The 27,415-nt window shown below is 56.1% G+C and overlaps 1 protein-coding gene across 2 annotated transcripts; it reads left to right on the plus strand.

Annotated features, from left to right (window-relative positions):
* The first annotated feature begins 427 nt into the window (after positions 1-427).
* KLHL26 (kelch like family member 26) lies at positions 428-27,415 on the plus strand. Of its 2 annotated transcripts, none has more exons than XM_033135392.1 (3): positions 428-638; positions 22,154-22,336; positions 24,550-27,415. In XM_033135392.1, exons 1-3 carry the CDS (start codon positions 562-564, stop codon positions 26,129-26,131), a joined length of 1,842 nt encoding a protein of 613 aa, XP_032991283.1. In that variant the 5' UTR covers positions 428-561; the 3' UTR covers positions 26,132-27,415. The 2 variants fall into 2 exon arrangements, with proteins under 2 accessions (XP_032991283.1, XP_032991282.1); XM_033135391.1 differs by having other exon boundaries at positions 505-638; positions 24,440-27,415.

Here is a 27,415-nt window from a genome sequence, read left to right on the forward strand (position 1 = left end):
CCCACAAACGGGTAGGAAGTTTGAGGACTGGGAACAGAATGAGTTCTGGCGTCTGAGGCCTTGGGGAGGGAGTGACTCTGGGAGGAGAGGGGTGGTTCTCAGAGCTCTGGGACCATTTTCCCCAACTCCCTCCTCCCATCTAGGCCCCGCCCCTCCCCCTTTCCGGAGCAGACCCCGCCCCAGGCCTGCCGCACCTCATCATCCGGCAGGCCCCCATTCCTAGCCACTTCCCCGTACCCCTCCATGCACTTACTCATCCATCCCACCCTCGTCTCGAGCCTCGCCACTGGCCACGCCTTTACCCCCCGCACTGTCTCCTTTGCCCCGCCCCATCCCACACCAGGCCCCGCCTCTCTGTAGACCTGTCCCGCCCCTCATCCCTGTCTCGCCAGTCTCCCGCCCCTCCTCAGACCTGGCCCCGCTCATCGCCAGGCCCCGCCCCCCCCGCAGAACACGCCCCGCCCCCGTCCCCCACTTCTCGGTGTAGTGGACAGGCGCCCGGCTCCCGTCACTCGATCGCGCTGCTGCTGCGGCGGTGGCGGCGGCGGCGGCGGCGGAAAGATGGCGGAGTCCGGCGGTAGCGGCGGTGGTGGCGGCGGCGGCTTCGGCACGGGCCCGGGCCCCGAGCGCGCGAGCAGGTGAGACCCGGCGGGCAGGGTGGGCCTGCACCTGCTCCAGAGCCCGGGTGACCTGTGGCGAATCCTGGGGATCTTGAGGAACTGGAGAGCGGCCTGGGCCGGCCCCAGGGTCTTCCCGGGGGACTGTAGGCTTTAGGGGCTGCTTGGGGGGCAGCTGAAGGCGGGTTGGGGGCAAGGACCACGAGGCGTCTACATGCGGCTCTAGGGGCCTGAGGGGGCGTTGGGACGCTTCGAGGTCTGAAGGGAAACGCAGGGGTTCCCGACTGGGAATGCTAAGGGGTCTGGGAGGCAGAGGGCCTGAACAGGGGCCATGGGTGCTCTTGAGGTTGTCTTGGAAACTCCGAGGAGAGGACGGAAAGGAGCCTGCAGGGGCCGAGCCCAAGGCTTCCTGGAGGGTACAAAAGTACCCTGAGGGTCTTGAGGGGACTACCCTCAATGCTGAGGGGACCTGGGATAGGTAAGGACTGTGAAAGGCTGGGGGTAGGGGGGTTAAGTGAACCTGGGGACCTGGGAGAACCTGAGAGGGGAAGCTGAGGGCCCCTGCGGGTCCCAGTGAGTCCTGGTGGGCAGGGAGGGGTCTGGGGGCCCCAGGGGTCCTGAGAACTGGAGGACTGGAATGGGTCTTGGGGAGCCTGAGGATGGTGAGAGAGCCCTGAAGGTCTAAAGAAAATATGAGGAGGGTCCATCCTTGGTGTGCCTGTCCCCCCACCCCCCCGTCCCTCAGGCTAAAGGACTTGAAGCAAGGTCTTGCTGTCAGACCAAGGGGACAGAATTCACCCCCTTTGGTCAGAGGGAGGCCCCCTTTCCCTTTGGCCAAATCCTGAGACTTGCCCTGAATTGGCGTAAAACTTGAAGGTTTTTAAATGTATTGTTCTGGGTTCTCAGAGGGAAAGAACACCAGCCTTAGGGTGCATGACCTCCCTCCCCCTTTCCATTGAAGAGGGCCAGCATGGCCCAGACCCTCCCATCTGGGCCTTCCAGAACAGCCTGCCAGCCCTGGCTGACCAAGGAGGAAGTTCTGCTCTTTCTTGCTGGTGAGCTGATGGGAGCAAATCATTTCAGTCAACGTGATGAATGATGAAGTTGGCCAGTACATACTTGTGTGCTGTGGAGTCATTCCTCATTGTGGGGACCTGGGCTGGTGCTGGCTGAAAAAGCCTGATGGCCCAGATGCATGAGTTGGGTTTTGGAGGCCTCCAGTGGGAAGCAGGAGAGATTCAGAGGATTTGAGGAGACATTCAGAGGGTAGAGCGGGCAGCGCTTGGTGACCAGGTTGAGGTAGCATGCAAGGAACAGACGAGGGGACAGTGAGCCCTAGGTCCCTGCCTTGAGCTCTGGGGTGGGATAACCTGGGGCAAAGGCGAGGTATAATTAATTACGTAGATACCATACAGTTCACTTATTTTAGCTGAACAGTTTGTGGAGTTTTAATAAATTTAAAGAGTATGAGTATGCACCCTTGAACACAATCCAATTTTTTAGAATACGTCCATCATGACAGAGTTCCCTCAAGCCCGTTGCAGTGAAATCTGTTCCCACCCCCGGCCCCAGGTACACCCTGATCTGCTTTCGTTCCTCTAATTTTGCCTTTTTAGAAATTTTATCAGAATGGGATCATACATTATGTAGCTTCTTGTGTCAGCCTTCTTTCTTTCAACAGAATATGTTTGCAACTCATCTATGTTGTCACAAGTATTAGAAGTTTGTTCTTTTTTCACTGCTGCATAGTATTTCATTGTATGGATGGATATAGTTTGTTTACCCATTTACTGGTTGAAAACAACCATCGGGGTTGTTTTCATTTTGACAATTACAAATAAAGTTGCTGTCAAGATCTGGGTACGGCTCTTTGTGTGGTCCTATATTATCATACTCGGTATATAAAAACCGAGGAGTGGAATGACGGAGTCCTACAGTAGGTGTAGGTTTAACTTTTTAAGAAACTGCCAAGGTGTTTTCCAGAGTGGACGTACCATTTTGCATTCCTTCCAGCAATACATGAGAATTCCAGCTGCTCCATATCCAGGCCTACACTGACATGACCAGTCTTCAATTTGAGTGATTCTAAGTGTATGCTGGTATCTGATTTTGGTTTTAATTTGCATCTCCCTAATGATGTTGGATATTTTATCATGGTCTCTTGTGGCTATTCACTGGCTATTCATCTCTTTGGTAAAGTGTCTTTTTAAATCTTTTGCCCATTTCTTTGTTGGGTTGTCTTCTGCTTAGTGACTTGTAAGTGTTTTTTATGTATTCTGGATACAAGTTCTTTATCAGATATATGATTTGCAAATATTTTCTCCCAGTCTGTGGCTTATCTTTTCATTTTCTTAATGATATCTTTCACGGGGCAAATGTTTATCATTTTGATGGAGAGTAATTGATTAATGTCCCTCTTTTATGGATCATGCTTTCAGTGTCATAGCTAAGAAATCTTTTCTAGATGGAGGCACTTTTTTTTTTTTAATGATTTACTTTTTTTTTTTTTTTTTTTTTTAAATTGGGGAATATTGGGAAATTGTGTTTTTCTAGGACCCGTCAGCTCCAAGTCAAGTTGTTGTTTTCAATCTAGTTGTGGAGGGCGCAGCTCACTGGCCCATGTGGGAATCTAACCAGGGCCCTTGGTGTTAGGAGAACTGCACTCTAACCACTGAGCAAACTGGCCGCCCCTGGAGGCACTTTCTTTCTTTCTTTTTTTTTTTTTAAAGATTTTTATTGTGGAAGGGGAACGGGACTTTATTGGGGAACAGTGTGTACTTCCAGGACTTTTTTCTAAGTCAAGTTGTTGTCCTTTCAATCTTAGTTGTGGAGGGCGCAGCTCAGCTCCAGGTCCAGTTACCGTTGCTAATTGCAGGGGGCGCAACCCACCATCCCTTGCGGGAGTCGAGGAATCGAACCGGCAACCTTATGGTTGACAGCCCACTGGCCCATATGGGAATCGAACCGGCAGCCTTCTGGAGGCACTTTCTTAAAAGACATCTCCCCCATCTGAGATGCCCATTTGCCCCCTTTCCTCCATCCTCGTGAAAAAAGTCACTGTTGTCTGGAGCAACTGATGGTGGGGCGTGTGTGTGTTTGTGTGTGTGTGTGTGTTTGTGGTATACCTGTGGTGCTAGTGTGGGGAGAGGGGCAAGAAGCCCTAATATGGTAAGATGGAGCATACAGAAAGAGGACCAGGTTTTGAAGGAGACTGTGGCACACAATAGCCTCCCAAGGGATGTAGAGGCCTTTGTAGCATTGTTAATTTATTTGTTCCTTCATGGGTTCCAAACAGGCCAGCCAGACCTGGTGCATGACCTGCCCATGGCTCGTTCCAAGGTCATGGCCTCTCAGAGCCATCTGCCTGATCACCTGAGTTCAACTAATCCCGGGAGCAGTTTCTCTGGTCACTTTGTTGTGTGTGATTTTTGTGTAAAATTTATATAACATAAAACTCACCCATTTAAAGCATACAATTTGGTTGCATTTAGTACATTCTCATCGTTGTGTATCCATCACATCTAGTTACAGAACATTTCCATCACCCCAAGAGGAAATCCTGTTCCTATCAGCAGTCACGCCCCATTTTCCCCCTCCCCCAGCCCCTTACAACTACTCCTCTACTTTCTGTCTCTATAAATTTCCCTGTTTTATAAATAGAATCACACAATACTTGACCTTTTTGTCTGGCTTCTTTCACTCCCTGTAATGTTTTGGAGGTTCATCCACATTGTAGTGTATATAAGAACTTTGTTCCTTTTTATGGTTGTGTGATATTCTATCGTGTGGACATACCACATTTTGTTTATCCATTCACCAGCTGAAGGACGTAGGGCTTGGTTCCACCTTTTGGCCAGTTTGGGTAGTGCTGCTATGAACATAATAGGTTTTTGTGGGAATTTCTGTGTTCCGTTTTTTGGGCTCTATACCAGGAGCAGAATTGCTGGGTCATAGGGCAGTGGTGTATCTTTGATCAAGCCATCAGCACCCAATACTGCTTGGTGTGTGTATTAGTGGAAATGCTTTGAGGGTGGAGAGCATGTCTTGTATGGGTGGAGAGCGTGCCTGGGGCGTAGGTCGCACAGAAGAATTGTTCGAGAAATATGGCCGAGAGGGAGGAAGGGATGGAGTATGGAAAAGCTCTCTAGGGCTTGTAGTCTGGCAGGTGGGAAGTCCCATCTGTGGACAAGTCAGTCCCTGGCCTTCTCAGAGAGACTTGTGGGGCTGCTGAGGTGGGGGCGGGGGAGGCTGGCCTTCTCTGGGAGGCTGGTTTTCCAGCCTGTCAGGGGGTGTCTACAACTGCTTTTTTTGGTCCCATGAAGGGTTTTGCCCTTTGGCCGGGGGTGGAGGTGGTTCCTGTCTTCCCCTTGGCCCTTCCAGCGGTCCCACGACTTGAGAAACTGTCCTCCAGGGACAGTACGCCCCCTCCCCGCCCCCAGCATTATATAACTTGTTTGTTCCAACTTCTCTTTTTCGAAACCAAGGTGGGGGAAGAAAGAGAAAAACTGATTCTCCTTCCTTCGTATCTCGAGGGATCAACAAAAAACCCGTTGCCGAGTAGAGATGGTCGTTAGTGATCCAGCCGCACCTCTTCGATGGATGGAGCGGAGCGTCCAGAGTGTGGTGGCCTTGGCTGGGGATGGTGGCGGGAGGTGGGGGACTTCCTGCAGGATGATGCACACAAAGCACACTTGTCCTCCAGCGGGCCTCCTCCCAGCTCCACCTCGGGCCCTCCACCAGGTCCAGGCGCCTGGAGGGAGAGGAGCTTTGTGGCCACGTGGGGTATTGCGAGCGGGAGGAGGTCCTCCCCAGGGAGTTGCACCTTCCCAGCTAAAATTCCATCGCTGTGAGGTACCCCGCCGGCTGAGCGCCAGAGGAGCCTTCCCGTCATGGAGTTCTCTTCAAACGTTGGGCCTTTGGCATCTTCACTCTTTGGCTCATGTTCCCTAAAGGTGTCTGGATGGGTCCCAGGCTCAGTGACTCACGGTGCTCCTGCGGGGTGAGGTGGCGGTATCTGGGTGACGGACATGCCGACCACAGCTGTTTCCATGGCAAGTTGTGGCCAGAACAACGTGTGAGTGGTTTTGGCACAGTTCAGCTGAGGTGTCTGCTCCTGGCTTGGTGGCCTCTGCTTATTTAAACTTTCCTAACAAGCCCTGTCTGGCTTTGCTCTAGATTGTGTCCACGAAGCCTCAAGGAAGAGTCCAGCCCCCCAACCCCTGTGCAAAAGACTGGGGGACAACTGACTTGCCTTCTGAGAAGGTTTTGTTGCTTTGCCCTCAGCCTCTTTTCAGCAGGGAGGGAGAGGCAGGAATTTTACCACTCAGAGATGGGAACGCCATTCCTCCTCTTGGGAATTCTGGGGGATCTGGTGGCTCCAGGGCCTTGTCGCACCCACACTGTCGATGGTTCCCTCCTTCCATGAGCAGGGCAGCCCCATGTACTCATGCACCTGGGCACATCTGCATGCTTCTGTGCGTTAGAGTTCTCATCTGGCAAGTGGTACCCCAGACCCACTGGGCAGGGTAGCTGGGCGGGGAGGCAGTGCTCAGAGGATGCCCAACACATCCCGTGTGTGTGTGTGTGTGTGTGTTGTGTGTGTGGGTTCGTGCAGAAGTGGCAGTGTCACCTTGCGGTCCTAATGCTGTCAATGTTCTGTCCTCTAAGCTCGTGTGGGTCATGAGGGGTCACGGGGTGCTGGCAGGTCACTGTGTCAGATGGGGAAAAGAGAACGTTGGGGTCTTCGTCAATTCCGGCGGCTGTAACAGAATATCATAGACTGGGTGGCTGGTGAACAACAGACATTTCTTTCTTGACGTTCAGACGCTGGAAGTTCAAGATTAAGGTGTCTGGTGAGGCTGCCTCCTGGTTCATAGATGGTGTATTCTCACTGTCTCCTCTCGTGGTGGGAGGAGATAAGGGAGCTCTCGGCAGCGCCTCGTATGAGGGCACTCGGCCCATTCATGAAGGTGCCACCCTCACGATTTAATCACCTCCCAAAGGCCCCACTGCCTAACGCCACCACATTAGGGGTTAGGTTTCAACATGAGAGTTTTGGGGGGACACAAACTTTGAGTCTGTGGCAATTTGCCTGAGCAGTTGGGAGGACAGTGGCACCGTTTGTTCGTGGCCATGAGAGGGCCAGCGGTGGGCCAGTGGGACAATGGAACATGTCAAGTCTAAGCTGCTTCTGCAACATAAGAGCAGATGCTGCCATGGGAGCCGGGCAGGAGCTGGGTGGGTCTTGGCAGCGTGTGGGGTGGGGGGCCATTGATCCTGCGGTGAGCTGGAGGGAGGGCTGGGCTGGAGATGCTGGGAGGGGCCAGGCCGTACAGCTCAGCCCTCCTTGGGCAGTGAGGCGCCACGTTCCTCACCTCTGCACTGGCGGGGTCCCGGAAGCTCATGATGTGAAATTGCTCTGAAAACTATACACATGGCCCCGAACTGAGCAGCGAGATTGTTTCTCAGCTGGACCGCTTCCACCCGGTAGCTGGGAGCCCCTGGGGACTCCTTCTTGTCGTTGACTATAGTTCCTGGGGTAGAAAGGTTTTATTAGTCTCTGCTATCATCAGGCCATCTCCAGGGATCCCACAGTGTGTCATCCACTTTCCTTAACTGTGGTTATTTTTGATAGCCAGTCCGCAGGGGAGGGTTCCGCAAGGCCAGGACGGAGCTTTTGCTTCTGCATCCCCCCGACCCCAGACACTTTAAAAGTGGGGCTTTCTCTGCATGCCTGCCCTTTAGTCTTTAGCATGTTTCAGACTTGGGGTTGAAGACCCTGGAGAAGAATTACGGAAGTGGGAGAAGGAGGGCGAAGGGGAAGGGGTCTAGACAGAAACAATTCATCGACGTGGATGGAACTCATTTGGCACCTTGCTCCTCCCCTGGTGGCTGTCACATACCTCCTGTGTGCTTGTGCCGTGCTTGGTGCTGGGCATGCTGGGTGGGGGGTGCCGAGATAGCTGGCCTTGCTTTTGGGTCACCTATGTGCCAGCAGGGAGTTGGCGAAACGGGTGCAGTCGTTGCCCCACGATTGCCATAAGTGATCCCATGGCCGAGTTCAAGATTCCCACTTTCTCTGGAAGGTTCTGAGAGCCTCCTCAGGAATGAGGTTGAGCTGAGCCTGAAGTTAGTGTCATCAGCTCAGGGGAAGGGTGTCAAGGGAGGTGGGCTCTTCTCTGGGTTCAGGTAGGTGGCGTGTGCAGGTCCTGAAGGTGGAGGAGCCGAGTGTTTCAGGGAGTGGGAGGCTAGGAGCTGGAGTGCGTGGGAGGGGCGAGGTAGGAGACTGGGGGTGCAGGGTTTGGGTGAGGAGGCACGTGGGTCAGATCTGTGTTTTGGAAGGATCTCTCTGGCTAGAGAGGAGGGACCAGGACCAAGGTGGGGGCTGTGGAGAGGGTGAGGCGGGCATGGGTTTGGGGACGATTCGAGGTTGAACTTGTGCGAGGTGCTGACCAATCATGGGGGACGGGCAGGGTATCACCAGCTGTCAGGTTTCTGGCGTGGACCCAGGACTGCGTGAAAGGCAGGGTGTGTGGTGAGGCGGGCGGGGGGCGGGGGATCAGGCCCACGTGGCCCGAGCGCCTGCGCGGCCGGCCAGCGTCCCATAGAGACCGAGGCAGGGCAGCGGTGGACGTCCCGCCGGAAGGCTGGCTGGCTGCTGCTATTTCGGAAAGCCTTCATGCCTCCCCTGGCTCCAGGGCCTTAGGTCTTCCAGCCAGCATGTCCTGCTCCTAGGAATGTCCCTTCTCCCAGGAAAAGGCCTTGGTCTAGTTGTAACCGCTCCAGGAGGTCTCTCCAGTTTGATTCCCTCACTCATCAGCTCTGAACTTCTCCTTGAAAGCACGCCCCCCACGCACGATTATTTGCTCTCTGCCTCTCTCATCTGTGGGCACACATGTTGGTTCCACCTTGGAGCCACGTCCCAGTCTGGCTCCTTCCTCTTCCTCCTCCCAGCTCTGTGCCTTTGTGCCCCGGCTCCTGTATCTTTCACCCGGCTCCCCCTGGAGTGTCCTGTCCCAGTTCTTTGCACAGCCGCAGTTGCCTCCTTGGGGCCTGGCCACTCTGCCCACCACAGCCCACCGCCCACCCTCTGCCCTGTATTCACGGAACATTCTTTGTGCTTCGGACCTGTGCACTCGAGAATGTGTGCTCCCTGAGGGCGGGGTTTTACTGTGGAGGTTCTGATTCTATCCAGTGAATGCTCCCCACATGGTCTGCGATGGGTTTGCCAGGGAAGTTGACCTGACCGAGAGGCTTCTGGAACAGTCCTCCATGGCCCAGCAGGGTGAGAATCACCCTTTATTTCATGGCAGGGTCTGGGGAGAGGAACAGATTTTCAGGCATGTCATCAGTGAATCAGTCCCCTTTGAGAGGAGCCACTGAACAAGTACCCTTTGGTGGGTGTGCTTTGTGTAGTTAAGGGACAGGATCTTAACGCTGTGTGTTGAAGACGGAAACGGCCGGCTGCTCTCCCTGTCCAGCTGCCTGCAGTGGGAAGTGGGGGCTCTCCTCCAGGTCCCCACCAGCAGACCCCCCTCCTCCTGTGGTAGCTGCTCCACAGCTGTGCAGACAGCTCTTAACACTTCTTAACCCTGGGGCTCCAGTCCCTTCTCACCCACCCTGTCCCGGGTCCCCGTAGACAGGCCTGCTCAGGAAGCACAGGATGTGTCCCCCTCGTATTCCTTCCCTGCAGAGCAGGTTTGGGGTACATCCAGGCTGATTTCAGACCCCTCACCAAGCAGCCCAGGGCTGATCGCCTCCAGCGCACCACCTCGCCACACATGAAAATATTGTGATTCAAGAGGAAGTAACCAGCACCTGTGGGGAACTCAGAGCTTTCTGGGAGTGAAGCAGCTTCCAGAATTGAACATGCTCATCCTGGAGGAAACCGTGAGGCGTGGACCTTGGGGCTTTTAAAGGTCTCAAGGTCAGTCACCTGAGGATCAAGGCCCAAGATGTTTCCTGTCGCCACGACTGTGAAATTCCACAGGGGTCACAGATGGATTGGGTGGGAGTGGGCTGGGCTGGACTTCCAGAGAGTTCTCCTCTCAGCCGGGTGTCAGGAGTTGAAGGAGTCTTCTGAAGGAAGCAGGAACAGACACGATCACCTGGAAGCTTCCGTAACTGGAGCTGACTGGGGCATTTTCTAGAGGTGGTTGTTCAGGGGATATCGAGGTGCCCATGAGTTGACAGGCATGAAAGGGAGCCCCACTGAGGACCCTGAGGCAGCTTCCACGTGGAAAGCTTCGAGGACTAAGAGTTATAACTGGGTACTTGCCTTGGTGAGGTCTGGGGGACGGGGATTCCCAGGAGAGTGTTTCTTGCTCTCTCTCTCCTTGTCACTTGAGGAGATAATCGGGCCGCCTGCCCCTAAGGCAGGGCTGTTGGGAGCACACAAATGTTTATGATCTATGAGTCACTTGCAGAAGCCATGGGTGGTGTTTTCCTTGCCATGGCTGATAGCATGAGTTGCTTTACAGCTCCAGCCTTAGGCATCCTTCCAGCATTTTAGCATTTAGAGTTGCTGAACTTTAGCAGTGGGGGGCGCGGGTAGCTTGCTGACCTTTTCTGGGGAGCCTGCTGTCTCATTGCAGGCAGGCAGGCAGGGCTCAGGCTGAGTATGACCACCACCTACTCACCCGGAGATCGCCCGTCACCCCTCCCACCCCGCCATCCCTGGGGTAGGAAGCCTGTGTGCAGTGCAGGGAGAGGTGGCAGCTGGAGAAGTATTAACTCCACAGTGGTTTTTCCAGAGGCTCATCTGGAATGTAGTGGACAGGAGGCCAGGATCTGAGGCTTCCAACATTGACGGCCTCAATGTTGGAAGTTTGGTTATGAGAGTGAGAAACTCAACTCATTGCCTTCAGTTAAAAATTAAAATTCATTGTTCACATTAAAAAAAATGTTCAGGGAGAGTTCCAATTTTAGGTCCATTGAGATCCAAGGCTCAGACGAGTCTCCTGAAATCTGTGACTCCTGTTTCTTAGCTCTGCCTTCCCTCTTGACTGGGCAAGGTGACCCCACCTTGCTCTCCACCATCCCAGCATCCCCAGGGAGAGGGCAAATTTACATTCTGGTGAGTTTAGCAAAAGTCCCAGGGAAGGCTATGATTGGGTCATATGGGTCACACTCCCATCTGGGACCAATCAATGTGGCTGGGAGCCTGGGAGGCTCTGGTTAGCCAGGCTGGGTCATGAGTCTCCCTTTTTAGCCCAGCAATGGGGTCTCCTGATTCCCACCAAAGGGGCTGAGAGTGAAGAATAGCAGGTTATTTGAGGAAAATGGGGCCCTCATCAGAAGAGGGGAGGGATGTTGGCATCCCCTAAAATGAAGACATTCATGACAGGTCCCCTCTCATGCCTAAATTTGTGCTGCTGTTAGACAGGCCTGGCTAAACTGTCCTCATGGCTGTGTCTGCTGTGTCTGGCTTGGCACCCCTGGGCACGAGCGCGTGCCATTTGGCAGAATCGTCCCTTTTAGGGCCTCAACACCTGCCCTGTTAGGAGAGGCCTCTGGGCTGGGCCCTGAGACACGGGAATTTGGCAGTGCTGGAATGTCGCTGGGTTTCTGAGTGGTGCTCTGGGCCGTGTAGACATGCACATACTTGCCTGATCTGTAGAGTGAAGGGGTTTTGCTCATTCTGGTGGCTCTGTTTCCAAGCCCAGTGCAGTAGAGATAACGTGAGGGGATGGGCTTTGTACTGGGATCAAACTGGAGTCAGTGGGTAGGAGTGGAACAGGTGAAGCCTGGGCCTGAGACGTGCTCACTAGTCTGCCCCTCCTGCCCCTGGCATGGGGACCCCAGCTGGGCTTTGAGGGGCAAGGGAGGCCGTGGGGGAACCTGCTTCGAGAAGGCTTGGAGGTGAAGGCATGGAGGAACATGGAAGAGCCTGGAGACGGGGGTGTGGCATGGAGTTGGCCCTTTAACGCGGGAACAGCATGAACAAAGTGTGGAGGCCGGACATTACAGAGACAATCCTGCTGAGGGCTTCCTGGTTGAGCCCAGGAAAAGGATAATATACCCAGTCGCAGGACTTGGACCAGAAGGGTGCAGGGGAGAGGTGAAGAGAGCAGGTCTGTGCAGCAGAGATCTGCAGCAAGCAGAGATGTGAGTCAGGCTCTAGCCAATGCTGCCACCTAGCAGCCGTCCACCTGCCACCTCACCCATCCACCCACCCACTCACCCATCCATCCACCCACCTATCCCATCCACCCATCCACCCATTTATCCTTCCATCCACCCACTTATGCATCTGTCCATCATCTGTTCACCTACCCATTTGTCCGTCGTCCATCTGTCCATTCGTCCGTCTGTCCATCCATCCATCCACCCATCCATCCATCCATCCCCATCCATTCACCTATCCATCTATCCATCCATCCATCCATCCATCCACCTGTCCGTCTATCTACCCATCATCCATCCATCCATCCATCATCCATCCATCATTCATGTATCCATCCATCCATCTGTCCGTCCACCCACCCACCCAGCCATCCAATCGACAAGCGTGACTGAGCTCTGAGTACATTCTGGGAATGGTGCCAGGCACCGGAACACAACAGGAGACAGAACCCACCCTGCCCTGCCCCGGTTAAGCTCCTGTTTCAGCCTCAGGGAGACAGGCTGGGAACAGATGAATGGCTTGCCAGATGGAGGGATGAGCTGGAAAGACAACTAGAGCCGGGCTGGGGTCTGAGGGGCCCGGGTGGAGCTCTCCGCAGTGTGACCTGGTAGGGTGGGGTGACCTCCCTCATAGCAACTGGAAGATTAGTGGGCTAATCCACACCCTGGCCCCGGCTGGCACCGAGGAACTGCGTCCTGCCCTTCCTGTGTCCAGCCCCACATTCACCTCCTGGTTTGGTTCCCTGGCCAGGGGTGTCATGGGATTCCCCCCACCTGGGGCTACAGAGAGGCCGACACTGGCCGGGCCTCTTGTGTGTTGTTTGGCCTTGGACCTGTCTGTGCCTGAACCTCTCTGTGCTTCAATGGTACTGGCATCAACCTGCGTAGGCTGCCCAGCGAGAGGTGAGCTGGGAGCCAGGTCTGCACCACTGGCCCATAGCCCCGCATGGAGTGTGTGTTCACTTATCAGGCTGGGGAGGGGTTGAGGCAGAGAGCTTACCACTGGCAAGGGAGGTGGAGTCTGGTTGTCCCTCCTTCCTAACCTGCAGAAGTAGCCAGAGTGGGGTGGTGGGTCTGGGAATCGGGGTTGTTGCCCACAGCGCCCTCCTGTCTATCAGTAGAGACCAGACCCCGTGCGTCCTGGGCTCCCAGGGGCATCGGTCAGAGGCCGAGGTGAGGGCACAGACCCCTGACAGGAAGTCACAACCCAGCTTGAGGAGCATCAGGCTCATAGGGACCAATGAGGAGTGAGGCTGTGGCGAGCCCCGGGGAGGGGGGGCCTCGGCAGGGGAGTGCTGGGGTCTGATATGGGGTCTTTGCACTGGCAGGGGGTGGGCAGTGTCTACGGAGCACTTCACTGTGACCCGGTGAGAATTGGAGTGTGGGGATCCTTGCCGTTTGGCTCCGTCACACTTACAGAAGGGCAGGACGACCGAGTTGGCAGGGCCTGTCCTGAGTGGAGCTGGCACTGAGAGCGGCCACCCTGAGCCAGCTCTGTGCACTAGGGATCTTAGGCTGGCCTCAGGGCAGGGTCTCACGGTGGCGCTGGTGACATATAGGGCCTGGCAGAATGGCAGCGGCTTCTCTCATCTCGAGGATCCTCGAGAGGATTCATGAAGGTTCTTTCGGGGTGAATGAGAGTTCCAGAACCTGCCTGCAAACCCCACTGCCCTCCTCAGCCTCCCTGGCTGTCATGTGGGGACTCTCAGGAGGTGTCAGCCCCACATACTGGAAGGTTGCACAGTACTTCCTGCCGGGCACTCCCTAATACCCCCTCTCTTCTGTCACCCTGTCACTGCCTGGCATGCACAGACAAGTAGAAGCAAAGCCTGTACATATGGGCGGTGGCTCTGGAAGGTGATGCTGTGAAGAAGATGACACGGGGGCGGAGGGGAGTGTGGCCTGGGGCTCCTTTACAGGGCTCAGAGAGGGGGCCTCTTTAGGCACCGTGCTCTGGAGAGGGCTCCCCGTGGGCCTGGCCGTGTCAATAGCCTAGGACTCTTGGAGGAGCCAGGGCGAGCGGGAGGGAGCAGATGAGGCTCTGTCCCCACCTAGAGGCCTGGCACACCTGCCCTCCCAGGACACACACGATCCACCCACAGGGTTCACAGACCGGCATGGCGCTGGGCAGACTGTTTTAAATTATTGCAGAGTCAGAGAGTAACCAGCATGATGACCAGGAGGGAGAAATAAACAACTTAATTGCTGATGCTGTGGAGAGAGCCCAAGCTTGGGGGATACGGGGTGTGGGGCCCTGACTGGGTTTTCTTCTCTCTCTCTCTCTGGGTCTCTGTCTACCTCTTTGGGTCTCTCTGTCCCCTTCTCTCTGAGTCTCTGTTCCTTCCCCGGGTCTCTGTCACCTTTTCTCTAGGTCTCTGTCCTCCTTTTTGGGTCTCTGTCCCCTACCTGGGCCTCTGTCCCCCTCCCTCTGCGTGTCTGTTCCCCTTCTCTCTGGGTCTCTGTCCCCCACCTCTGGGTCTGTCTCCTTCTCTCTGGGTCTCTGTTCCGTCTGGGCCTCTGTCAGTGAATTGGAGTCCTAGCCTGCTGGGGCGCTGCTGTGGGGACCTTCTTCTGCCTCTAGGCTTCATGCTTGTCCACCCAGAAGCCCTGAGCTTTCCTCTGCTCCCCTGGGAGCCCAGGGAACAAGCTCTGTGAGAGAACTGCAGGCGTCTCTGAAGGAGCTGCCCTTATCTGTAGGGATGGCCTTCGAATGGGCCTGCTGCCTTATGGGGGTGAGGGGGACAGAGCATTCCCAGGAGAGAGGTGACCATGGGGGCCACGGGCCAATGCAGGGTGCCAAATCATGGAGACTCTATCTTTGGGCTGTGAGCACAATCCTCAGAGCTGTGAAATACTGTAACCATGGCAACAGTGGCTAGGGTATCTGCCTCTGTGGAGCGTGTGGGACCCTGGCTCTGGTGCATTTCTTACCCACAGAGCTGCGCGCCCAGGAGCCAGCCATGGCCTTGGCAGAGCCAGCAGGCTGCAGCGTAGTGAGCAGCTGTTCCGGCTGTGCTGGGCCTGGGTCTCCCAGCTTGAAGGGGACACTCGCTGCCCTGACCTCGTGGGCTGGCAGGGGATTCATGAGGTTGTCTGTGAAGAACCGCTCAGGTCAGGTGCTCCATCAGTGGGCCTGCCTTGTGAAAGGTCGGAGGGGACGGGAGGGGGAAGGCACAGAAGTTTCCAGTGTGGCCGGACAGGAGGCGGGGGAGGGAAATGTGTGAAATAGGGCAGAGGGGTGGCCCAGTGGGCTGCCAGAGTTTCATCTGAGCTCTAAAGCCCAAGTCCCCCCTCTCTGGGTCTCTGACCTCCCCCCCTCTGGATCTCTGTCCCTCTTTGGGTTTCTGACCCCTCTCTCTGGGTTGGTGTCCCCCTCTCTGGATCTCTGTCGTCTGAAGTGCAGTGTCTTCCCCGCGGCTGCTCCCAGGACCCTGGGTGGAGCGGCCAAGCTCCCTGGTACAGCGTCAGCCGGGGTGTGAGCCAACCAGCTGTGCTGCGCTGCTGTGCTCCTTGGAGCCACATGGACAATAAAACCAAAATTGGCTTTGAAAGTGGAAGTGCTCTCCGTTTTGAGGGGAAGTGAGGGAATTTGCATGTCAGAACAGTATGTTAAAGGGGCAATACCGGCAGACTCTGTTCTGGCCTGAGTTTTGGGCTCCATGTGGGGGTGGGAAAGGATTTTACAAAACCCCAAAGAAATGTTTCCATGAAATTCTCTCTTGTTCTTGCCTTCTCCTTTTTTTTTTTTTTTTTTTTTTTACATTCCAAAGAAAAGAATTGTTCTGGGGCTTTGGAGCTCTCCTGTAGGGTTGGGAAACTGAGCATGGAGACTATGGCCAGCATTGGGTGAGGACAGGAGAGGGGACCCCCCAACTCCACTATGGGGTCCTGTCACCCCTGTGGCTCTGCACTTCCTGTGGCTTCCCCCCATGAGGCTATTCCTGCCTTGAGCTGGGTCCTCCCAAAGCAGAACCTAAGGCAAAGGCTCCAGCCTGTGGTATGTTTGGGGAGGTGACCCCAGGACCGGGGCGGGGAAGGAGCCCATGTAGGTAGCACCAGCAGGGAGCTAGTGACAGCGTGGGCAATGGGCTTGGTGGCCGGGCTTCCCTGGGAGGTTGTGGGGATCCTGTATGGGTATTTACCCCATCTAGTCCCACAGGCCGTCAGCCACTGTGTAGGGGAAACCCCAAGGGAGGCAGAGGCTGCGTCCCTGTGTCCAGCACAGGGGTTCCCAATGACAGCGCTAGGGAGATGTAGCACGGGGTTGGGGGGCAGGACAGTCCTGAGCTCAGGCCAAGCCTGCAGGGGCGCATGTGGCCCCTCGGAGCCCAGATCCAGGCAGAGGGTACAGCCTGGGTGGCAGTGAGTGGCCTCCAGAGACACCCTGACCAGCTGCTGACGCACTGGCTCCGATGACTCAGTACGGGTGACCATGGCTCGGATGGAGGTCTGGAGGCTTGGACTGGCCCAGGGCTGCTGCTGCCGCCTTCCTGGGGGCCCGGGGCCCCGCCGCACTGGCCGCCCCCTGTCTGGCCTGCCTGAGTAATGGGTCCTTGCCTTAGTCATCAGTGCCAGGCCTTAGCCCTCCCTCTTCCTCCTGCCCACCTCCGCCCAGCCACGCCTGCCTCTCTGTCCAGGCTGGGCCTCTGGTCCCTGTCTGCTTTCTCCTTCTCTCCCTGAGCTCTTCTGGAGACTGTGAGGTGTGTGTGGGGTAGGACTGGGGATAGTTGTCCCATCTGTGAGATGTGAGAAACAGTCTATGGGGTACCGGGAGCCTTGTGTGACACAAGGAGGAGATGGGTGCAGAAAGGGGCTGCTTCCTACCCACTCAGTGTAGCTCGGCTCCTACCCTGTAGGCAGCAGCTTGGTTGGGGTTCCCGCCGGGGTATTCTAACTCCTGCATAGGAACATTTTAACTACCTCTGTGCTTAGTGAAGGGCAGCCCCTGTTGGAAGGCATCAAAATTCTTTGTACCCCATTGAATGGCGTTTAGCTCTTTTCCCATCTTTGGCCCCCAGACACGATATTTGGGGAACATCCTCACGCATCTCTCTTGCACATGTGAGTATGTCTCAGGTAAATCCCAGAAGCAGACTTGGTGGGTTGAGGATGTGAGTTCTTAGAATTTTGCTAGATCTGCAGAACTGCCTTACTGGGGTTGTAACCACTTCACACTCCCACTGGGAACGGGTGTGAGTGTCAACTGTGTATGAGACAGCCCGACAACTCTGCCCACCTGAGGGGTGAAGCCAGTCTCTTGGCGAGCAAACTTCCCATATTTGGAAGAGGCTTACTCGCAGGTCTCTCTACCTAGCTATGCTTCCTTTTCTAGGAACCGTCAGCCCACGTCATTTGTGGATTTTTCTGAGGTTGCTGCCTTTGTACTGATTTCTTGGTACTCTTTATATATGGAGGACCACAGTAAATACATGTTCAGGGACTGAGCAGCTCCATGATCAAGTTGATTCTGGTGTGGTGTCTTTCTTCTCATGAAAATGTGCACATGCATGCCAGTCCATGGGCTTAGGGGAAGCACAGGAAGTCCTCCTGCCCTGCCCTGAAGTCTTCAAGGAACTTGTAAGAAAAAATGAGGCAGCTGAAAGCAAAATGGCAAAATGCACAGAATCTGTGAGGTGAGGTGTCCACAGAGATGCCAGCCTGGCGCACTGGGCACCTGCTCTTTGGGTGGTTCCAGGCTTCAGGTTCCCAAGTGCCTGGCCCCATTCGATGGCCCATGGGTGGCTTGTATGGGTAGTGGCAGGATGCAATCCCCCACTGGGCCTTGCCACCTCCCTAGCCCAAAGGGAAGCTGGGGAAAGTTAGGTGGTCTGTGATCCATCACTTTCCAGGAGGTGGTGGGGGCTGAGGAGCCCTGTGACATCTGTGCTCCTGCCTGTCCCACTTGACAGCCTATGAAGACCCAGAGATGAGGGAACATGCCTGAGTCACACAGCTGGCTAACAGCAGGGCAGGGGTCAAAATCCTTCCTTTGCTTCTCACACCAGATGCCAGAGAACATGAGGCCTGTGGTGCAGCCCTGGCAGGCTTCCTGGAGGAGCGAGTCTCACTGAACCTTATCTTCTAGTCTTTGGGTACTGGCCCAACCCCCAGATACTCCGCTCAAGCGCTGGGTTTGGGCTACTCTAGGGGATCCTGGTGATAAAGGCAGCCTGCTGGTGCTTGGACCTGCGAGTCCAAGTCTGCTCCTGGGAGGGAAGCTCCAAGGGGTCATCTGCACAGAGAAGGTGGTACACTGGCCCAGGCTGGAGGGGCTATGGAAGTGACGGGAGGCAGCTCCACACGCCTTCAGTGCAAGTGAGGCCCTCTGTGGAAGCCGGGCCCAAGGCCCAGCACCCAGGATGCAGCCAAACCCTCCGCTCTGAGGGAGAGGCCCTGTGGGTGTCATTATCTAATCCCCGGGGTGGTAGGGGTTGGGAGGAGAAGCCGGGACACCCCCACTTTCTGGCCTCTGCATCTTTCTGCCCCGCTCCTGTCCCCTCTCCCTGGGGCATCCACAGCTGCAGTGTGAAGCTGATTCTGGTGGTTTGACCACATGGGTCCCCAGTTCCTAGGGGGTAAGGGCAGGGCTGCTCCTTGTTCATGCTGTGTCCTTCCCCCATGGGAAAGGGACAAGGGGCTGGCAAGGCCCGTGGGGGGTGGGATGGACCTTCGTGCCTTAAGGGTCCTTGGAGGCTCATGCGGGCCGTGGCCTTGGCCGAGGTGTCCCAGAGGCCTGTTGAAGGGTGTCAGCAAGAGGACACAGTGAGACCCCCACCCCTGGAGGTGTCCTGGAAGGGTCTATACAGTACAGGGCAGCCCTGGCCAGAGCGGGAGCACACTTTAAGGTCCTTTGATTCCAGAGGGTCTATAAACCAATGATGTTCTGTTCGTGATCTTCAGAACCTGAGCCTGTTGTAGGGTCTTGGGAAACTGACAGCAGAGACTCAGGTTATAACAGTGGCTGCTCAGAAAGGGTGGGCTGGTTGCAGCGGCTCCTGCTGCTCGGTGCAGGGGAGAGGAGGAGACATGTGAGGTGGGCGTCCCTTCCACCTGGTAGGAGAGGCGACCAGACCAAGCTAGAGACTCGGGGTTCTCCTGAGCCCCTTTCCTTCCCTCACTCTATGGCCTTCTGCAGATGTGGCCTCCCGGGCACACCAGGCCCCCCAGCATTGCCAGCCCAAGTAACCATGGCGCTGGGCTCCGAATCATGTGTGTTTCTGCCTCACGGGAACGAGAAGCCTTTGCGCCAAGCACAGGCTGTGTCCCCTTGCCATGTCCCCACACCTTCAGGACCCTGAGCACCTTGCAACCCTTGCCCTTAGTTGGCCCTCCCCCTTTCCCAAGGCTCTCTGGAAGGATGCTGAGGTGGGTGGCCTGTGCAAGGTCAGGGACCTCAGCGTGGCAGCTGCTGCCTGGATCCAGCACTGACTACATGCCCTGTGTGTGCGGCGTCAGCCCTTATACCACTGGTAGTGTTCTGGGAGCTGATGGGCAGTGGGGCCAAGGGGACTTCTTTCTCCTGCTTTCTTGGGAAGGCTGGTGCCCACATTCCTGGCCCTCACTTGTGCTCAGGCGTAGGTCCCAGGAACGGGAAAGCTAATTCCAGAGAGTCTGAGGCTGGGGAGACAGCAGGGTGCTGGGATGGCGGTACGCGTGGCACGGGCTGGGTGTCCCGGGGTGTTCTTGAACCGCTGGGGCCTGACCCTGGAGCTGACAGCGCTGTCCGCTCCTGTTGTATCTGGAGGATGGAGTGATGTATTGGAGTGTCCAAACCATTCATTCATTCCCTGATGCAGTCTACTAAGTTTTTTGAGGTGAAACAGCAAAGGACATGGGGGCGCTAGAGGGCCTCATACCCTGTGAGGTGCTTGAGGTCATGCAGGGTTTTATGCAGGACCTGAGGAGGCTTAAGTGTCCTTTGATTCTGTTTTTTGTTTTGTTTTGTTTCTTTCTCAGGTGAAATTCACATAATATGAAACCCACCTTTTTTTTTTTTAAAAATTTTCCCCTTTAACTTTTTTTTTTTTTTTTAAGATTTTATTGGGGGAAGGGGAACAGGACTTTATTGGGGAACAATGTGTACTTCCAGGACTTCTTTCCAAGTCAAGTTGTTGTCCTTTCAATCTTAGTTGTGGAGGGCGCAGCTCAGCTCCAGGTCCAGTTGCCGTTGCTAGTTGCAGGGGGCGCAGCCCACCATCCCTTGCAGGAGTCGAACCGGCAACCTTGTGGTTGAGAGGACCAACTGAGCTCCAACCAACTGAGCCATCTGGGAGGCAGCTCAGCTCAAGGTGCCGTGTTCAATCTTAGTTGCAGGGGGTGGAGCCCACCATCCCTTGCTGGACTCGAGGAGTTGAACTGGCAACCTTGTGGTTGAGAGCCCACTGGCCCATGTGGGAATCGAACTGGCAGCCTTCGGAGTTAGGAGCATGGAGCTCCAACCGCCTGAGCCACCGGGCCGGCCCCCGAAACCCACCATTTTAAAGTGAACTATTCAATAGCATTTAGCACAGTCACAGGGTTACACAACCATCGCCTCCATCTGGTTCCAGAAGACTTTCATCACCCTAAAGGGAGCCCTGTCCCCATGAGCAGTCACTCCCCATGCCCCCTCCCTATCCCCTGACAATCCCTAATCTGCTTTCTGTCTTTGTGGGTTTGCCTGTTCTGGACATTTCCTATAGATGGGCTCATACACCATGTGGCCTTTTGTGTCCGGCTCCTTTGACTCAGCATGATGCTTTTCACATTCAACCACGCTGTAGCGTGAATCAGCTTCATTCCTTCTTACGGCTGACTAATATTCCATTGTGTACACACACCACAGTTTGTTTATCCACTCATCTGTTGATGGACATTTGGGTTGTTTCCACCATTCTCCTTTTTTTTTTTTTTTTTTTTTTTTTCTTTTTTTTTTTTTTTTCATTCTCCTTTTTAAAACTTTATTTTTTATTCTAAAGAGATCTTTGCCTCCTGAATCCTCATTTGGAGGTACAGGCATCTCTCCTCCCGGTCCCCACCCCCCCCACATAAACCCGTATTCTTATAACAGATATCCTTGCTTTTGTGGCTTCCCCACAATTTGCTGTTTCCCCCTACACTGGCCAGGGAAGGGGGTGACAGCAAGCTCCCTACACAGCCTGCTGGTTCCTGGGTTCAGGTTCAGAGCCTACCGTATCCTCTTACAGTTCTGGGGCCATGGACCAGCTGCTCCGCCTGTCCCGTCCCTGGCAGGTGGAACCGATGGGCCTTTTCCCTTGATTAGGTGGCCATCGAGTGCAGCCCAGAGCCAGATTCTTCTGAAAATGGTCGGGGTGACTTTGTGCTTATGTGGCTGCCCTCCCCCAGGGTGCTGGGCACAAAAGACATGCTGGGCAGGTGTTGGAATGGCTGGGCCTTGAAGGTCAGCCCCTCCTGGAGGTGGCACTCCCTCCCCACCCCTCCAGTAAGAGGCTGGCCCGAGGGACCGCTGTCCCCAGGGCCCAGCGCTCCTAGGCAGCTGTAGGTCGAGTCCCTCCTCCACACCGCGCTGGAGCTCTGTGCCAGCACCTTAATTCCATGGGAGAGAAGATGGGTTTACCCATGAGGGTGGCTCTCTAGGGCCCAGGAGACAACGATGTGACATGGAGAGGGCTGCACCTCAAAATGAGCACTCAGGAGGCACATTCAGAATAAAAAATAATGGAATAAAGTTGTAACAAGGAGAGGGTTGGAAGCCACCCAAATGTCAACAGATGGGTGAAGAAATTGTAGTGCACCCACACAGCGGAATATTACCCAGCCATAAAAAGGAGTGAAGCACTGACACCTGCCACAGTGTGGATGAACCTTGAAAACCATGATGCGGAGTGAGAGAAGCCAGACACAAAAGCCACAGAAGGCCACATGATGTATGATTCCATTGATATGAAATGGCCGGAACAGGCAAATCCATAGAAAGCAGATTAGTGGTTGCCAGGGGCTGGGGGAGGGGGGTGGGGAGTGCCTGCCCAGGGGGACGGGGTTTCTTTTTGGGAGTGATGGAAATGTTCTGGAACTCGATAGAGGTGGTGGTTGTACAACATCGTGAATGTACTAAATGCCATTGAATTATATACATTAAATGGTGAATTTTGTGTTAGGTGAATCTCACCTCAATTAAAAACCAAAAAAAGGGACGTCTTCAGTCTTCAGGTCCTGGGTGAAACCCTGCCCGTTTCACAGGCAGCAAATGGCATCCAGCCAAGGCCAGTTGGTGGGCAGGTGGCAGACACAGTCGGGACCCAGGTCTTGTTTCCACTTCTCTGGGGGTGGTTCTGGAGATTTTGCCTGTGCTTGGGGAAACTTCAGAGCCTGGGTGAGCTGCCCAGGGTCCCCTGGCTGAGACCAGCCGGCCCTGAGGCCTCTTGTCCTCTCCCCACCCTGCTCTCCTGCAGCATGGCTGACAAAAATGGAGCCCTCAAATGCACCTTCTCTGCGCCCAGCCACAGCACCAGCCTCCTGCAGGGCCTAGCTGCCCTCCGCTCTCAGGGTCAGCTCCTGGACATTGTACTCACTGTCAACAGAGAGACCTTCCACGCACACAAGGTGGTCCTGGCTGCCTGCAGCGACTACTTCAGGTGAGTGCAGGCCCTGGGGACGGGCCAGAGAGCACCCGCCCTTCTCAGAGGAGCCAGCTCAGTGCCAGCCAGCTCAGAGCCAGCTCAGGGACCGCTCTGAGGGAAGGAGGCTAGTGTTGGCCCAACGTCCTGTAAACCTGCCGTTTTTCTCAGGTTTGCAACTTATTCAAACTTTTTGGGGCCATTGAACACGCAAGCAGAACATGCCTGGAGGATAGAGGTGGGCCATGAGCACCCAATTAGCAGCTTCCACCCTGTGGGGATGCTGGCAGAGCTTGGCCACGTTTTCACTCTGTCTTTATTTGACACTCGTGTGTGCCAGGTACTGTGCTGGTCTCAGGATCCAGCGGGGAGAAGACTGGCACAAGTCCCTGCCCTTGTGATAATTGTATTCATGCCGAGGGACAGGAGGGATGCCTAGACAGTGGCCCCTGAGTGCACCAGGCTCTGTCCCAGTTCCCACATGACAGGCAGGGCCTTGCTGGGTGTACGGGTCAGTCTGCCACGAAGGCCTTTTCCTAAAAGCACCTTCCCTGTGCTGGGCTGGGTGGAGGATGGAGGCCCCCATGGAGCAGGGCCTAGGCCCATTTTCCTCACCAGCTGGGCGCTGTCATGGGCTGCAGACATTCTCCTCATTCCCTTCTTCCTGCCAGGCTGTGACCCCGACAGAGAGAGCTTGGGTGCTGTCCTGGGGGTTGTTCTCCTACCCTGCTTTGCCAGTGATGGCCAAGGTGCCCTGCTACCATCTCAGACAGCACCAGCCCAGGTCCACACCATGCGGGCCGCATACTTCCCGAGGCCAGGGTGCCCTGCCCAGTGTGCCCCCTGGCTACCCACCCCTCAGACTCAACGAGACCCTTCCGGGGAGCTGGAGACACCAAGCCATCTGGGGCGCCGCTTCTATTTTTATTCTGGATTTGGGGATGGGCGGGCCGGCCCAGGCAGAAATGCCCTTTAAAGGCTCCTTCGCGCTGGCACTGCAGCCGGCAAGCCCTTAAAAGGCAAAGCTCCTCTGGTCGCCGTGCCTGCCTCTGCTTCCAACCGGCAATGGGACTCGCAGGGACAAGACGGGGCAGGGCCCTGGAAAGGGCAGAGCGCTGCTCCTGGAAGGACCATGGCACTGCCTCGTGGAGTGCTGGGCACTTGTTAGTGGCCCCAAGGCAGTGTCAAGCTCAGCTGTCCCCACTCTGGGGCCCACGGCTGGCCCACACTGGGGTTGTGCCTGGGCAGCAGGCATCTGTTGGGCAAATGGGCGAATGGACATGGGAAACTCCCTCTCCTCAGTCAGCCGTCCCAATGTGTGCTGATAGCAATCACAGTTGCGGTGAAATGCCAGCTCGCCCCCTGAGAGGAGCCTCCCACGCACCATCTTCTAGAACCTTCATGAACTCTGAGCTGGTGCTGGGGTTCTTACCTCTGTTCCTGGTGGGGTTCCCCTGAAGGCTGTGGGGCGTTGCGACCTAGGTCCTGTGTCCCAGAGCAGGATAGCACGGCTGACAGAGCTGGGGTCACTCACTGGGGATCTTATGGTGGGTTAGAACTCCTGCGGGCCATTCCCAGGAGCGTCCCTAACCGCCACCTAGTCACTCTCTGGATATGTCAGTGACCCCACTGGGGTCCCCCAGTGGGTGCTTCCACCTGAGGCCCTTATTCCCTTCCCATCCCTATGTGACAGCGGCTAAGACTCAGGCAGGGGACCGTGTAGCCACCTGGCAGGTGAGCATGCTGGAGCCGGACTAGACTCTGTGAACTATGGCGTGTATTCCTCTGGGCTGCCTGTCTTGTTTTCTGAGCTTGCCGCAGACTGGTTTGCACGGCTGGGCACTGAGGTGGGGCTGGAGCTCTAGCTAAGGGGGGCCGGAGCCAAAGCTAAGGTTTGTTCTCCCCGCACAGCCACACACACACCTGCCCTGCTGTGAGCGGCCCTGCTCCCAACCTCTGAATCAGCGGGCCCCAGGTGCTGCGCACAGCTGGGTGCGGCTGGGCGGGGCCCCACTCAAGGGGCAGAGTGCGGAGCTGCTGTTGGTAGGAAGATGCATGGCTTCAGGTGGATTAAAACTCTTCCTTTTCTTTTGTGGGTGTCTTGAATGCACACCTGGCCAGCTCTCCCTGGCTGGCCAAGCCTTGCCTGCAGTGTCCCGGGGCCAGGCCGTCCAGGTGACCACGACGCCCCTTGGCTCCCTGAACCCACATGCTATGTTTACGACCCTCAGGGCCATGTTCACAGGCGGCATGAGGGAGGCGAGCCAGGATGTCATCGAGCTGAAGGGTGTGTCGGCCCGAGGCCTACGGCACATCATCGACTTTGCCTACAGCGCTGAGGTGACGCTGGATCTGGGCTGCGTGCAGGATGTGTTGGGCGCAGCTGTGTTCCTGCAGATGCTGCCGGTGGTGGAGCTGTGTGAGGAGTTCCTCAAGGCCGCCATGAGCGTGGAGACCTGCCTGCACATCGGCCACATGGCCACCACCTTCAGCCTGGCCTCCCTCAAGGAGTCAGTGGACACCTTCACCTTCCAGCACTTCCTGCAGATTGCCGCAGAGGAGGACTTCCTGCAACTGCCCCTGGAGCGCCTGGTCTTCTTCCTGCAGAGCAACCGGCTGCAGAGCTGCGCAGAGATCGACCTGTTTCGAGCTGCCGTCCGCTGGCTGCAGCATGACCCCGCCCGGCGGCCGCGTGCCAGCCACGTGCTCTGCCACATCCGCTTCCCGCTCATGCGCTCCTCGGAGCTGGTGGACAGTGTGCAAACCCTGGACCTCATGGTGGAGGACGTGCTGTGCCGCCAGTACCTGCTGGAGGCCTTCAACTACCAGGTGCTGCCCTTCCGGCAGCATGAGATGCAGTCCCCACGCACGGTGGTGCGCTCCGACGTGCCCTCTCTGGTGGCTTTCGGGGGCACACCCTACACTGACAGCGACCGCGCCGTCAGCAGCAAGGTGTACCAGCTGCCTGAGCCAGGCGCCCGCCACTTCCGCGAGCTCACAGAGATGGAGGTGGGCTGCAGCCACACGTGTGTGGCTGTGCTGGACAACTTTGTGTATGTGGCTGGGGGTCAGCACCTGCAGTACCGCAGTGGCGAGGGCGCGGTCGACGCCTGCTACCGCTATGATCCGCACCTGAACCGTTGGCTGCGCCTCCAGGCCATGCAGGAGAGCCGCATCCAGTTCCAGCTGAACGTGCTATGTGGCATGGTTTATGCCACGGGGGGTCGCAACCGGGCCGGCAGCCTTGCCTCCGTCGAGCGGTACTGCCCGCGACGCAACGAGTGGGGCTACGCCTGCTCGCTGAAGCGCCGTACCTGGGGCCACGCAGGTGCCTCGGCCGGCGGCCGCCTCTATATCTCGGGTGGCTACGGCATCTCGGTGGAGGATAAGAAGGCACTGCACTGCTACGACCCTGCGGCCGACCAATGGGAGTTCAAGGCGCCCATGAGCGAGCCCCGCGTGCTGCATGCCATGGTGGGCGCCGGAGGCCGCATCTATGCCCTGGGAGGCCGCATGGACCACGTGGACCGCTGCTTTGATGTGCTGGCCGTGGAGTACTATGTGCCCGAGACAGACCAGTGGACCAGTGTGAGCCCCATGCGGGCCGGCCAGTCAGAGGCGGGCTGCTGCCTGCTGGACAGGAAGATCTACGTGGTCGGGGGCTACAACTGGCGCCTCAACAACGTGACGGGCATTGTGCAGGTGTACAACACGGAGACAGACGAGTGGGAGCGCGACCTGCACTTCCCAGAGTCCTTCGCGGGCATCGCCTGTGCTCCAGTGCTTCTGCCCCGCGCCGGGCCCAGGAGGTAGCTCCTGGGACTTCCAGCCCCCTCCCCGCCCCCAGGCCTGGCTGTGTGCTGTGCTTGCCAGGGGTTTGGTGAGCGCACGTGCTGAAGAGGACCCCTCTTCCCTGGGCTGGCCACATAGGCCTGCCATGTTGATAAACCTCCTCCCCAGGGTCCTTCCTTCCCAAAGCAGATCTTGGCTTCCTTGCCTGCCCAGGGAGCCTGCCAGCAAGGAGATTGACGTGTGGTGGCAGAAAACTTGAGCCTGAGGCAGTTTCCTCACCCGCAAGGGGTTCTCACTTATGGGTGGGAATTGGGGTCTCTTTGGGGTGTTGTTGTGCCCGGGTATCTCTCATCTCTCAGCCCAGCGGTCTTAGATGTTCAGATGCGAGCTCACTAGTGTCATCCCAAATCCATGGTGTGCCACTGCCCCCTCCCTGGTTTCTTCCACACGTATGTTTTAAAATGAATGCACCCCAAACCTCTGTCACATTTGGACCCCCCAGAACAGGAGGGGCTCAGAAGCACCCAGCTTGGGGTGATAACCAGAGGATGGTTCTGTCTCCCCAGTAAGCCTGAGCTGCTGGGTGGAAGGGGGACCACAGAGGGTGGTCTGACACTTGTCCCCATTCCTGTCCTTGGTCCGAGCACCTCAGAGTGTTTGCTCATTCACTTTCAGGAGGAAAAATCCACAGCCAACTTCCAGAGATGGTCCTTACAGGCCTCGGACCGTCCACAGGACGCTAGTCCATGTTTGGGGTCCTGAGGAGAACCGGGCCAACATGTCCTTGTCCCACGGATGAAGGGAGACGCTGCTTTAGAATCCCAGGGCATTTGCATTCCCCAGGTCTGTCCAGGGATGTTTAGTTCTCATCCTCTCTCCAGCCCTCTGCTCCCCACTTGTCCTGTGTGCAGGTTGACACACCACCCAGCCTGAGGCCGCTGCTGTGGGAAGTTGGGCGGGCAGGAGCCTTCTCTTCAAGGGCTTCGAAGCATCTCTGGCCATACACATTTGTTTTGGTGTCTAAATCTCTAAACCATATATATATTCTTTGGTTCCGTTTTGCTTATTTTAAGAGGCCAGCACCACTGTCTTATAAATGGGATTTGGACCCTTGGGGCACCTTAAAGTGTCTCTTCTGCTGCTAAAAGACGATTGATGTTGTGTCTCTGGGAGCCACTTGCCGTGTAAAGAATTAACCTCATACCTTAGCAGACATTGTCTCCTAATATTTTCATTGTATTTAATAAAAATGTTACGGTGAAAAGATGGAGCAGGCCCCGCACCAAGCGTGTGGGGCCTGATGGG

This window comes from Rhinolophus ferrumequinum, chromosome 18 (assembly GCF_004115265.2).
Source record: "Rhinolophus ferrumequinum isolate MPI-CBG mRhiFer1 chromosome 18, mRhiFer1_v1.p, whole genome shotgun sequence".
Lineage (NCBI taxonomy): Eukaryota > Metazoa > Chordata > Mammalia > Chiroptera > Rhinolophidae > Rhinolophus > Rhinolophus ferrumequinum.

Coding starts and splice junctions, on each gene's coding strand:
- KLHL26 (XM_033135391.1), top strand. CDS start 22,181: ATGCACCTTCTCTGCGCCCAGCCACAGCACCAGCCTCCTGCAGGGCCT. Junction 22,337..24,439: donor GCCTGCAGCGACTACTTCAG/GTGAGTGCAGGC, acceptor ACACCTGGCCAG/CTCTCCCTGGCTGGCCAAGC.